This window comes from Populus nigra, chromosome 5 (genome assembly GCF_951802175.1).
Source record: "Populus nigra chromosome 5, ddPopNigr1.1, whole genome shotgun sequence".
Classification (NCBI taxonomy): Eukaryota; Viridiplantae; Streptophyta; class Magnoliopsida; order Malpighiales; family Salicaceae; genus Populus; species Populus nigra.
In genome coordinates this window covers 14773979-14788270 of record NC_084856.1, presented here as the reverse complement: position 1 = coordinate 14788270, position 14292 = coordinate 14773979, and the positions used below count along the sequence as shown (strand labels likewise).

Sequence of the window (14292 nt, the reverse complement as noted above, 5' to 3'; positions counted from 1 at the left end):
GGTTATGGGCACACCCTTGCACTCACATGGCTCTGAGCTATTACCTCAGTGTTGGGCACACCCCTTGCGCACACATGACGCTTGGGCTCCTCCCTCAGTGTTGGGTACACCCTTGCACATACGTGGCACTTGGGCACACCCCAATGCATACGTGGCGCTTGGGCTCCTACCTTTGTGTTGGGTTCACCCCAACGCACATGTGGTGCTTGGGTATGCAAAGACCCAACTATCCTTGGAGGTCATTGGCTGTATAGGACCCAAAATAGACTTGTACTTAATTTTTTATGAAAATAAAAGGTGAGTCCGCTATGTGGCGTGGGCCACCTAACTAGTACATATACTAGAAACACACACATCTAGTAAAAATGATGCAATTGAAATTTTCTCTGTTCATCGGTACTGTTTTTAATTTAGAAATTACATAATTAAATTTCTTTTTAATTTTTTTCGCTGCAGCGATAACCGATTTATAAGTTTTTTTAAAAAAAAACAAGTTTTTCTTATATTTTTTTCTCTTTATACTTGATAATTTTATCATTTTACACTTTACCTATTCATCACTATTTGTTTATTCTTATCTTCATTTTTAATTTTTTTTCCCTTCATTTTCTTTACAATTTGTTTTGAAAAAAAAAATTTATTCTTTACACTTGAAATATTTATCACTCTACATGTAACTTATTTATCCCATTCTTTTTGTTTTTATTTTTATTCTTTTATAATTTGTTTTATAAGTTTTTTCTTTTCAAAAAATTCTTATACAAAGACTAAGGAAATAGTGATTCAATGTAGTAATTGCAACTTTGTTCCATTTTTCTACTATGTTAAAAATGAGTTTGAGATATTACATATCTTTATTAACATATATGATCTTCATTATATTTTGTTATATATAAGCATCAATTTTTTGATTCATGGTTATATTTTTTACTTGCGGTAAAAATACAAGCTAATAACACCTACATATTAATTCATTTGTGTTACAAAAAAAATTATTCGACCTCCAGCTAGGCGAGTTGAATAGACATTTTAACATTTGTTTTTGTATTTATTGATATAGATGGTTCTTAATTTATTTAATTAAATGCATGAATTGGATATTTTATATATAATTCATATTTTTATTGTAAAAAAAAGCATTTGAAAAATTTGCATATTTGTTTTTCAAAAACTATTATTGGACCACAACTAACCGCATGTCAAATAATTATTAATATACTAAAACTCCTTGGCATCACATTGTTGTAGAGTGAACAGTGAAATGTCAGGATATTTTACAATTTGATCCTAAAAAAATTGAGAATTGTTTTTTTTAGTTTTCAATCTTTTTTTCAATTTCAACATCCAATATTAAGTTTACTAGGTATTAATACTTCATAATTTATTTTGATTTGTTTTATATGGAGTTATCCTGGTTTTATGACTTAGGTCATGAGTTTTGCGAGTTAACCATATTGATTCGGGTTTTTTTACATTTATTTTTTCTCAACTTTATCTTTAAACATTGGGTTGATTGAGAATTAGGTTTCATAATTATAATTATTTTTTAATTTACTTTCTATAGGGTTATCATTATCTCATGACCTGAGTCTCAAGTTTTGCAGGTTAACTAGGTTGACTTATTTTTTTTTCTTTTTTTATACTGGATTCTTTTTTTTTTCAATTTGATCCTTCAATATTGAATTAATTAGGAGTTATACTTTATAATTTGCTTTTTATTTGCTTTTTTATGGAGTTATCTCAGTCTCCTCACCTAGGATTGATATGTTAACCCAGGTTGACTCGAGTCATTATTTTTGTACTTTTTTATTTTATTTTATTTTCAATTTAATCCTTTAACATTAAGTTGATTGAGAATTAAGCTTCATAATTTATTTTTTATTTGATTTTATTTTCAATTTAATCATTCAACATTAGGTTGATTGAAAATTGAGCTTCATAATATTTTTTTTCTATACGATTATCACGGTTTTATAACCCGAGTCGGAGGTTAAGCTAGTTGACTTGGGTTTTTTTTATCTCTTCTTTCAGTTGATTTTTGTTTTCTAATCTCATCCTTTAATATTAGATTAACTATGAATTATGATTCATAATTTATTTTAGTTTGTGTTTTATATGGTTATCTTTGTCTTATGACTTGGATGACGAGTTTGTTTGGTTGACTTGGGTAGATTTTGTTTCTTTTTTAAAAAATTCATCCTTCAACATTGGGTTGATTGTGAATTGAGCTTTATAATTTGTTTTGATTTACTTTTTATGGAGTTATTCTGGTCTCAAAATCTAGGTTTGAAAGGTTAACCTAGGTCAACTTAACTTTTTTTTGGTTGAATTTATTTTAAATCTCATCCTTCAACATTGAGTTAATTAAGAATTAGGTTGAATAATTTTTTTTATTTACTTTATATAGGGTTATCAGGATCTCATGATCTGGATAGAAGATTTGGCAGGTTAACCTAAATTAATTTGAGTCGATCTAATATGTTGTTGTTTCAATACTTAAAATAAACAATGTCATCTTTGATTATTATTTTTTATACTAAAACTATATTTTTATTCTTCATCCGGGTTGTCTTTAGATCTGCCAAATCAACGAGGCCACATTAAGTCAATCTCTATATAGTTTTAATCTTTCTTTTTCTACTAAAAACACATTAACAACATCTTGATAATTTTTATATTAAATAAATTTATTTCAACCTGTAACGTAGCGCGAGTAATTATCTAGTAATATGCTAAAAGTCCTTGTCATTTCACTATAGCAGACTAAAAACACATCAACAACATCTTGATACTTTTTATATTAAATAAAATTATTTCAAACTGTAATGTAGCGTGAGCAATTATCTACTAATATGCTAAAAGTCCTTGTCATTTTATTATAGCAGTGAATAGCGAAATGCCAAAGCATTTTATAGTTTAATCTTAAAAAATAAAACATTTTAAGATTTTTTTTAGTTTCAATTTTTTTTCAATTTCATCCTCCAACATTAAGTTTACTAGCTATTAGACTTTATAATTTGTTTCGACTTCCTTTCTATGGAGTTATCTCAGTCTTATGACTCAAGTCAAAAGTTTTGCAGGATAATCGAGTTGACTCGAGTTTTTTTCCTTGTTTTTTACATTTGTTTTTTTTTTCCAACATCATCTTTCAATATTGGGTTGATTGAGAATTATACTTCATAATCATAATTAGTTTTTATATTTTATTTTATTTCAATAGAGTTGTCAAGATTTCATGACTCGAGAAGCGAGTTTTGCGAGTTAACTAAGTTTACTTGTGTTTTTTTTTTAATTTCATCCTTCAACAATAGGTTGATTGGGAATTGGAATTTATAATTTTCTTTCAATTTGATTTCTATGGAGTTACCCTAACTTCCTTACTCGGGTTTAACAATTTAACTCGGGTTGACTTGAGTCGTTGTTGTTGTTCTTTTTTCTATTTGATTTGATTTTCTATTTAATCCTTTAAAATTGGGTTGATTGAGAATTGAATTTTATAATTTATTTATTTTATTTTATTTTTATGGGGTTATCATAGTTTTATAACCTAGATCGCAAGTTAAAATAGTTGATTTGAGAGTTTTTTTTATACTTTTTTTAGTTGATTTTTTTTTAATCTCATCCTATAATATTGGATTGACTAAGAATTAAGCTTCATAATTTATTTCAGTTTGCATTCTATGAGATTATCCTTATCTCATGATCGAGGTCACGTATTTGTTTGGTTGACTTGGGTGGTTTTTTATCTGTTTTTAATTCTTTTTTAATCTTATCTTTTAAAATTGGGTTGATTATGAATTGAGCTCCATAATTTGTTTTAATTTACTTTTTATATGGTTATCTCGATCTCATGATCCGGGTTTAAAAGGGTAACCTAGGTTGACTTACCTTACTTTTTTAGTTGATTTTTTTTTCAATTTCATCCTTCAACTTTAGGTTGATTGAGAATTAGGTTAAATAATTTTTTTATTTGCTTTCTATACTGTTAGCAGGGTCTCATGACCCGTGTAACAAATGTTTTAGGTTAACCTAAGTTGATTTAAGTCACTCTAATATGTTGTCATTTCATTACTTAAAAAAACAATGTCATCATGATTTGTTTTAGTTAAACTATATTCTTATCGGTCATCTGGATTGTCTTTAGACCTACCAACTCGACCATCACATGAAGTCAATCCCTATATAGTTTTAATTTTTTTCTACTAAAAATAAATTAACGACACCTGGATATTTTTTATGTTAAAAAAATAATAATTTTACCCACAGCATAGTGCAAATAATTATCTAATGCAAGACTATTTGATATTTGCTATGCTGGATCGTTGTCCCTTATTATTTACTTGAGTTTTGAAGAATTTGGTAGTTAGTTTAAAGCATTCAAGACGTGTTGTCTCCTAGAAAAATAGCAATTTGTAAAGAAGTAAATATGTTTTCTTCCTCTCTTTTTTAGATGGAAGAGACCTGCATTTACTTGTTTAATCATGTCTTGGTATTGATCTCAAGGGATAAAGAAATTTACTAAAAGAGCGGATTATTAGCCTCAATCCATCAAAAAAGGTTTTCCAGAATTTCTACGTGGAGAATATTTTTTTTTAATCAGAGTAATTGTATTAAAGGTAAGAAACTGTACAGAGTATGAGGGGCATACCCCAAGAAGTACAAATGTTTGTTACCCCGATCAATCTAATAAAAAATAACAAGGAAAAGAAGCAAAAGCTAAAAAAAAAATTGAAAAAAGGATAAAAACAGACTAAAAAGACAAACAATAGATGAGTCAGTCGATTGATTTATGAAAATTCCTTAGCCAGTCAACCAATTAATGACATATGAAACTATGCTAAATAGAATCTCAAAATTAGTAAGAGCAATAGTATCCCATGACTCTAAGAGGTGCCAAATGAACCTAAAAGTAGTTGAGATGTTAAACCTTGGTTCGAGCTCTACCAAATAGAACTAGATCAAATAAAAAATGTCTTTGCAAACATCCTAATAAAATCAATAAATCTAATAAAAGACTAGGTTATTTCTCTCATACCAGATAAATTTAACCGAGGCGGATAGGGCTAACCAAATAAGTAGATGTGTAAATTCCTTCTTTTTTTTTGAAGTGCGTGTATGCCCACTAAAATAGATGATGCCATGTCAAAAAAGGACAACCTATAAGGGTTATTCTCGTGATAACACCCCAAACTGTAGCTGAGAAAGGGCATTAAAAGAATAAATATTTACATGTTCTAACCTACGACCTACAAATGATACATGTTAAAGAGAGAATGTTATGAAAAGTATGTAGTTTGTCCATGATGTTGAGATGACCTATAGAGGCAAGCCATATGATAAAAAAGTGTCTCATGATGAAACTTAGGAACTAGAAAAGATGGTGAATAGAGTCTATGGATCTGGAATCTCTAAGAACCTTCCATACCAAGTCAATAAAGAACCTACCCAATGAGTGACCATTCCAGACATGATGGTCTAGTAAGGCACTGCTAAGGTTAAAAGTAATCGAGTCCCAAATAGGCTAGAGCTCCAGACTACATGATAGAAAAACCCAAGTATCCCTTTCAATTATATCTACGACCTTAACATTCCATAACAACCCAGTAGAAGTGAGCACCCTGAAAGGCATTAGGTCGCATAACCATTGCCCATTTGGTAACCAATAGTCTAACCATAGAAAAGTAGTTGTCCCATCACCAATACTGGAGACAAACTTCTTTCTACACCAATCTTTGCTGAGTAAATTCTTCCTCTATGACCAAGAGGACACTAAAGGAGGCCTGACATGCCGAAAAGATTTGCCTCTAAGCAGAACACTATAGACCCATCTCAATCAAACTAATGATCTATCTAAAAGTAATCGCCAGACATGCTTGAGAATAACTGCTTTATTCCAAGTTTGAGCCATTTTTATTCCTAAGCCACCCTTCTTAAGAGGATAACAAGCTTAGGCTCATGCCACCTTAGCCCTTAAATAGGAGAGAGTGTAGTCTTTCCAAAGAAAGACAGTCAAGATACCCTCAATCCTCTTAATAATAAAGTAAGGGTGAATAAAACATGGAGGACCAATAAACTTGGATGGAGAAGAGAACTGATTTGATCAGTTAAAGACACCCAACATAAATAAAAGAAATTGAGGTTCATAGCTTAATCCTGGAGAGAATCCGCTCCACCAAAGACTTACAATCAGAGTGAGTCAGTCTAATAGATATTAATAGGACACTCAGGTATCTTGCCGGTAGAGAAACCAGCCTAAAACCTAAAAAATCTTGTAAAGAGGTCCCAAACTCATCATCAACTCTTGATAAGAAGACTAGGCTCTTTGCTAAATTTATAACAAAACCAGACAACCCTACAAGATTATCCAAAATCTTCCTCACAATCCTAACTAAGTCCCTATCTACTTGACAATAGATCATAAGGTCATCAGCAAAACACAAGTAAGTAATGGTATTCTGCTGGCACTGCCAATGATAACAAAACCTCAGGTTTTATGAGGCCTCTCTAAGAATGCTTTCTAAACTCTCCATAACCAGAATAAAATAAAATAAAAAGGGACAAAAGATCACCCTACCAAAGACCCCTAAAAGATGGGAAGAAAACATGACTCTGTCCATTTATAACCATAGAGAAATTAGTTGTAAACATGCATAACTCAATTCATTTAATCACGAAACCAGGTATTCAAATAACTCTTAAACTCGTAAGGATAAAATATTAACTAACCGTATCAAAATCTTTCTTGATGTCAATTTACAAAGCACATCTAGGTATAGAACTAACTAACTGATATTTATGCATTAGCTCCTGAATCAATAAGATAACATCAGATATTTATCTTTTCAAAACAAAAGCAGTCTACAAAGGTCCAATAACCGCTGAAAAAATCATATTCAATCTATTCACAATGACTTTAGATATGTATTTGTACATCATATTACAACATGAAATAGGTTTAAAGTCATTTATAATGGTTGGAGTTTCAACCTTCAAGACCAAGGCAATCCTAGTAGCATTAATAGACCTAGACAAAGTAAAGGAATAAAAAAAACACCTCATAACAGCAATGAAGTCTTCACTAATAATGTTCCAACTTTTCTTGAAGAATAAGGAGGTATAACCATCTAGTTTAAGAGCTTTATCATTCGGGATAAAAAATAAAAATTATTTGATCTCATCATTAGTGATGCGTGACTCCAAAAGAGGAACATGAGCAATCCTACCATAGAAGTATCGGGAGGCATCTTTTATGGTTATTGTCGAATATGTAGAAAATAGCCCCTGAAAGTAGCAACTATCAATTGACCCAGACCCTATTAATCCTAAACCTGAGATCCTGTCTCATCAGTCAACCAATGGATCACGTTCCTCACTTGTCTATGTAGTATAAATCTATAGAAGAATTTGATGTTTTTATGTCCCAAGTTTAACCACTGAATCTGAGACCTCTACTTGTAAAAAGCTTTTTTATCCTTACTTAACTAAAAAAAAAACTCCTTTACAGGCTCTCTCTCTCTGCCCATTAATACTCATCAGTCAGATGAGAACAATCAAGTACATATTATACTGTACTTCATCTAGGTTTTTCCTCAATCACACGACTAGTTATATGGCTAGTGTGTTGTTGGTGCAGAGACTTTAACTTAGGCTTTAGCAGTCCAAGTCTCTTGTTAAACTTGTACATAGGGTTGCCTTCCATAGAAAGTTGTCATATCTCTGCAACTAAACCCAAGAAATCATCCGTATCAGGCTATAGATTCAAAAACTTCAAAGATGTTTTAACTTTGGGTAAAGAATTAATGAATTAAACAACCATAACATTGTGATCTGAGTAGTCTTTAAGAAGGAATTTAGAATAAATAACTAGTCAAGTAGATAACCAACATGTGTTAGCAAAAATCCAATCTAGCTTCTCAAGAAAAGTACCTCTGCCATGCTGGTCTTTTTTCCATAACCAAGTTAGCACCATCCTCACTTTTGAAACAAAAGATCAAGAAACCTTGTTGTGTCATCATGACACTCTCAAGGCCATAATTCTTCCATACTCAAAATGCAATAGAATTGAGTGCATGAGAGGACATCTTATAACCTAGGAAGAATCCCACCAAACACTAGTTCCATTTGGATGCACTCTCATCAATGACATTATTCAGAATGTCCAAAATGATGTCAATCTCTTGTCATGGAAAATAGGCTATCTTGGCATGGGCTGTAGCATTTGAGACCTTTACTTTGTCCGTCTATGAAGTGTTTGGGGCTGAGTTGGGGGTGGTTATGTTTTTATAAGTTGTGGTGGTGTTTTGTGTGAGGTTAGCTTGAGTTTTTTTTTTTTTTTTATGGGATTGTTTAGTGTTAGTCTTGGTGTTTTAATGTGGTTAGTGAGTGATTTTGCTTGTGGTTATGGTATTTACTGTGTTTGTTGTGTTTGTGGAGGTGTTAAAGGGTTTTTTGGTGGCCATGGATGGGTTGGAAGTAGGTTATGTGGTGAACTAGTCAACCGTTTTCTAGTGAACTAGTTGACTAATTTCTGGGTGATTTGTATCCATGTCTGGACAATAACTTCAAAATAGCAGTACATGTAATAGAGATAAAAATAGCTAAAATCCAATGGTTTAGTTCAACATAAGTATTAAAGAACAAAAGTGATTTAATGGTTAAATCAAACATAATCTAGAAAGAGACAATCATATATGAATATTGACTTGAGGTATTCTGAGGAGTAAAAAACTTTAAAAAATGTTGGAATTTGATCTCCACTTTTGAGACCTGAGAGAACCTCTGAGTGAACGTCTGTGTGAAAAATAGATCTGATTCAATGGTGGAACTAAGTGAACCAAACTAGCAACTATAACTACCTACCTGAAATCCAGTTTCCCCACAAAACTTGCGACAACTGTATCTTTTAAATGACACCAAATAAATCAAATTTGTTCAGTAAAATTATATAGAAGGGTAAGACGCGACCGGAGTTCTACTGTCGAAGAAGCGCATTCTCTCTCTCATCTCTCTTTCAGACATTCTCTTTCTTCCATTATCAGTTAAGTTGAATAGTGGGAATTATTTGGATAACTTTCAGGGCCATGTACAGTAATTTGACAATACCAGCTGTATAAGCCAAAAAAAAAACGTTCGATTGTGATCTTTTGGCACAAAAATAAGGCATTTTTAGAACACAGTATACCAAATACTCATTATGGATTTCAGCTACGTACAGTTACAGACACAACATTCTCAAGCCAGTGGTTTGTGGTCCTATAAACAAATGGCTTTCTTTTGCCTTCTTCTGCTAAGCAGCCTAAGCTAGCTAGCTCATCCGTTCCAACAACAAGCTCCTTCCCTTTTCTTTCAGCTTTCCTTGCCCCCACTTTGCTTTAATGAACCAACCATGGTTCATGGTCCTCCATCATTTTTATTTCCTACAACCTTTCTTATAGTACCAATCATGAGGTCCTTTTTTCTTTCAACGTACAAGAGCACAAGAAGCATATATTAATTACCAAGTGCATAGATGCAGACATATTGGATATCTTTAGTCTTGCAATGTAAGAAATTTGATTGTTTGGTTGGGAAGAATTAATGATGGTTTTTGCAACATCCATCTATACGTGTGGAAGGAAATATTTACAGTGCCCGGAATTATCAGAATTGCTGAATTATTGAATCTGAATTCTTGAGATGCTGATTAGTTTCCAAAATTACTGATAGAGTCCTCGAGAGACGCCTGAAAAAAAAACCATGAATTAGAAAATGCTAGGTACAGGTAGAAGCATAGTTTACTACAGAACTAGGAATGTTTGTGTCTAGCTACCTGTGAATGTTGAAGAAGAAAAGAGAAGTTGATTAACTTTAATTGAACCCCAGATTTTGAAGGTTTTGTGAGTCAGCATCCCAAAAAGGTTGAACTTGCTGCATTTGATTTATTATATGTCAGGATCAAGGGCATGATACAATGCCAAGAAAGGAGCAAAGGGTTTGAATCACCAAGTGTAGATGCAATTACAGCTAATGGATCAAGACATAGGTCATTGATGAATGCTGAAGAGCTTGTAGTTTTTACTGGCACAGGTTGGGGAGGATTTGTCAAAGCTTTTGGCTTGCTGCTTGTTGCCTGTCGTTGCATTAGATTTGGTTGAATGTGGGTCAAATTGGAAATTGTTGATGGCATACTGGCTGCTGGAAAACTCTCCACGTAAGCAGAAAACTTCATTGCATAATTATTTAGAAGAACAAGTTAGATCTAGGAGAAATCAAACAATCTGAATTCCAATTTATAACATTCCAACAAGTGGCTAAAACCTTACCTCTTTCCCAGAAAAGTTGTCGATATTGAATTCTGGCCTTGGGTTTAGAGCAGCAAGTTTCATGGATAAGAACTGTAAGTAAATGGAAATTTGATTATTTGAATTCTCAAAAGAAACATCTGATAGAACAAATTAACTAGGATGGTTACCTCTACTTGTCTTTGAAGAGATTGGACATAATTGATGATTTCGTCAAGCATTCCGGCCCTGCCTGTTATTTTGTTGCATCCAGGGACTAGATCTTGCAGACTTTTCATTTTCTTACTAATCTTTTCCCTCCTGGCCTAAAATATATCAAGGACATATAACCGAACTCAGTGGAGGTGACAGCATTAATTTTGACGAATAACTTTACATGTAACTTGAATGAATTATGCCATGAAAAATGTTCCTACTTACTCTTTCAGCTAAGCTGTGACTGTCAGTAGCCTGGCCACGACGTGCCCGGACATGAATATAATCTGTCTTTGGTAAAGCTGAAGTCTTCTGATTTTCCTTTGAAAAATCTGCAGAAATTCCTATACTGCTTTTCTCTTTGACCTTGGAGTCGACTTCTACTTCTTTAATCTTATTGTCACACTCTTCTGCTGCAACAAACTAAACAAACAAGGAAAAAAATGCAGAGAAGTTGAAGATCTTGTCAATGATCGTATGATTTAGCTGACCAAATTCATCAAGCTGATTAAAGTAAAGATTTTGTTTACAAGATAAAGCCACTCTGATTACACAAAGGCTGGAAAGGACAGGATTGGCTTGCGTTGACCAGAGGTACAAAGAAAAGCTCATTCTCTCTTGAATTACAAGAATTGAAGATTCATTTTCAACTCCTATTCTGATACTGATAAATTCATATACTATTGCTAAGAAAAATTGTTTTCTTATAAAGTCTTGATCATGTAATACTCCTGTTTGAGAATTGAATTGAATGAACTTGGAGTGAAGATGAAGAGACATACCTCTGCTTTTCTCTTATTTGAATTGTCTCCATTACCATTGTTGGATTGCTTATTTTCCATCAGGGTCAAATCTTCTGCCACCTTTATTGCTACCACCTTCTCCTCTATTTTCGCAGCCTCCACCACCCCAATTTGGCAACCAGAAGTCCTTGAAAGACAACGATCAATCTCAACAGATCCCGCTACCTCTGCTTGTCCAAAATCCATCCTATTATTAGCAACCAACCCAGTGCCATTTAATGAAAAACCTCCATATTTTGGCAAATCATTGTTCCCCAGATACATTTCAGGCTTCTTCTTCCAATCAATTATATCTCCATTCATTGACTCATGATCAACAAAACCATGAAACTGGTCAGTAGGCATCGAACATGATTCAAGGGAATTGTATTGGTTCACATAATTGTTCTGCTGCTGCTGCTGCTGCTGCAGCCATTTGAACCTTGCTTGCTGCCTTTCTAACACAGTCATGTCCATGCAAAAGGTGTGTTTTTGAGACAGCATAAGTTTATGTGATACTATCGAACGATGTCCTAATTCCTGAAGGCTAAAAACCTTTGAACAAAAAACCTCAACCACTCCACTATGTTACTAGCCCTAAAAACATATGAGCTAGAAAAGCAATGGTGGGTATATTTTGGTATTTGTGATAGAATTGGGTAATGAGCATAGAAGGAGAGATGTTTAAGTCTCAATCTAAAATAAATGTGAAGATATTTATAGCAGAAGATATATATAGGGAATGAAAAGATAAGAGAAATGAAGGAGAGAAAGAAGAGAGATAGCCATAGGAAATCACAAAGGAATGTACACCATATACTAGATCGGTGGGCTATGATCCCCAGTGACATAACCACCATGTGGGGATGTCCGTTGAACAGGAAACGGGGAGGCTTGAACGGGTGTTTTTTGAGATTTTGGCCTTTCAATTCTTGGTGGGGGGTCTTTGTTACATACTGCACTCGCTAAACAGAGGAAACTCTTGGGTTTTTCTTTTTTCAAGTATAAGCCTAAGCTTCTAGTCAAGGACCACAATCTTTTCTTTTTTTTTTTTTTTTTTTTTTGATAACTTCGGGTGTCTGGGCCAGCTTACGCGCACCACGATTAATCTTCGGGCTTACTGAACACCCTGCAAGTTCAATGGACAGGTAAAACACCGCGAAGATGATAGATATGCACAGAAAAGATCGAATCCGGATACAGAAAAAAAAAAAACAAGACCCTTTCCCCGTTAAGCCACGAACTCAAATGCAAGTACCACATTCTTTAATCAACCGAGCGATACTCCAAATTTCTTGCAACAATTTGAGCTACTTCAATTGCTGTTTACTCATTGTATGCTACTATTTGATACGAGGAACACCCTTGTGGATAAATTTTAGCTCATCTAGGCGAGCTTTTTTATTTTTCACGAATGGGGTATTCTCGAATTAGGTTTTGTATAGTGAGAACAAATCTATTTTCGATCGAATTTTGGAAAAATTATTCATAACAAATACGAGATGGAGCAAATCTATTTGTTGTGTGTAAATGAGGATTTGAATCCAAGACATGTGCATCAGCATAGAATGACGGATAATTGTTGTTGGCAACAAATATAAAACTAGTTTTATGATGATTTTGTAATGTTCATTACAAAAATAAAAATAGTAAATTTGCTAATAGTCTGCCGAGTAGAGACAAGAGAATCAATCAAGCCCTTGAAACGTTGCTCATAATAATAATAATTAAAAAAGAATATATTTTAATCTCTGTCATGCAAGCTTCTGATCCACTACAGAAAACGACAGCAAGCCATTTAAATCACCTGCAATTTGATATCGTTGTTAAACATATATAGTGAAATAATTTTTTATTGATTTCGATTTTTATTAAAAAAATAATTAAAATTAGTTTTTAAAAAAAAACAGAAACCAATTTAAACTGACCAGTTTTAATTTGATTATTTAAAAAAAAACAGTTCAAACTAACAAGCTTAGTTTTTTTCACTTTGACTCGGTTTTTTTTTATTTAGCTATTTTTTTTTTCGGTTTAGATTCGATTTGATTTTTTCAGTTTTAGACTTATAAAACCGAAACCAAACCGAACCGATTTGTTTATTAAAAATTCTAATCAGTTTTTTTCATAATTTGATTTTTTTTGTTATTTTTTTCAGGCTTTCTCATGTTTTTCAGTTTTTTTGCTCACTCCTAGTATATTTATGGTACTAGAGAGAGAGAGAGAGAGAGAGAGAGAGTCCATTATACTGAAGTAGGAAAAGAAGATCTCCCTTGCATTTCATTAAAAAATCATCATTTGAGAATGCATCTTGATCACAGAAGAGAACACTGGCCTGGAACATCATGGAGGAGGACTCAGGAGAGACATGAATTACAAATGACAAAGATCTTTGTTTTCCATGATAAAGATACATGCATGGATAAGATCATGAGAAAATGATAGGCTGCCCCACCGGCAATTTGTGCCAAAAGAGGCCAGCAGAAAACAAATGACACCAAACCTTTGCTACCCATCCCAGCAACTCAAATCACACTTTCCAGAGATGACATTATGACTTCAAGATAATATTTCTATTAAGTTCCAAAACAAAAGGGTTACAATTTTCTTCCAGACTATTTTATGCCAAACACATAGGTGTTGGTCACAAGGAGACTACTAAACTAGAATATGCAGGCAGATGGCAATCATCAGTTCGGTCATTCAAGCCATTTTACATCTTATGAAAAGACTTGGAGCTAAATCTTATTCACATCCATATAATAGAGGTTGAAGAGGCAATTTTGATTCTTGAGGGTTGCCATAGTTGCAGGATTTTCCTTAGTGGTTCCTATTTATGTAGTAATTCAAATGTTAGGAAAAATATAGATGATGACTAAAAGAAACCAAATTAGTTACATTTCTAAGATGATAGTTGATGATCCTTCAAAATCCAATATTCTAAGGAACTTGAGTTTTTGAACGTTTAGAAAATAAAATAGATGATTACACATTTATATCAATCTTCTCTTTCCCAAAACTAAGAGCCTAGAGCCTAA

The 14292-nt window shown here is 33.0% G+C and overlaps 1 protein-coding gene across 2 annotated transcripts; it reads right to left on the bottom strand.

The window, feature by feature from the left end:
* Positions 1–9178: 9178 nt before the first annotated feature.
* Positions 9179–12476, bottom strand: LOC133694143 (transcription factor HBI1). Of its 2 annotated transcripts, XM_062115597.1 has the most exons (7): positions 11258–12470; positions 10701–10898; positions 10451–10585; positions 10302–10373; positions 10001–10201; positions 9809–9906; positions 9179–9721 (listed from the first exon to the last, which is right to left on the bottom strand). In XM_062115597.1, the coding sequence occupies exons 1-6, from the start codon at positions 11759–11761 to the stop codon at positions 9847–9849; spliced, it is 1170 nt and encodes a 389-aa protein (XP_061971581.1). In that variant the 5' UTR covers positions 11762–12470; the 3' UTR covers positions 9179–9721; positions 9809–9846. The 2 variants fall into 2 exon arrangements, 1 of the variants encoding a protein (XP_061971581.1); XR_009842236.1 differs by having other exon boundaries at positions 9809–10201; positions 11258–12476.
* Between the last annotated feature and the right edge of the window lie 1816 nt (positions 12477–14292).

Coding starts and splice junctions, on each gene's coding strand:
- LOC133694143 (XM_062115597.1), bottom strand. CDS start 11,761: ATGCTGTCTCAAAAACACACCTTTTGCATGGACATGACTGTGTTAGAA. Junction 10,899..11,257: donor CAAATAAGAGAAAAGCAGAG/GTATGTCTCTTC, acceptor TTGTTTGTTTAG/TTTGTTGCAGCAGAAGAGTG. Junction 10,202..10,301: donor ACAACTTTTCTGGGAAAGAG/GTAAGGTTTTAG, acceptor TATGCAATGAAG/TTTTCTGCTTACGTGGAGAG.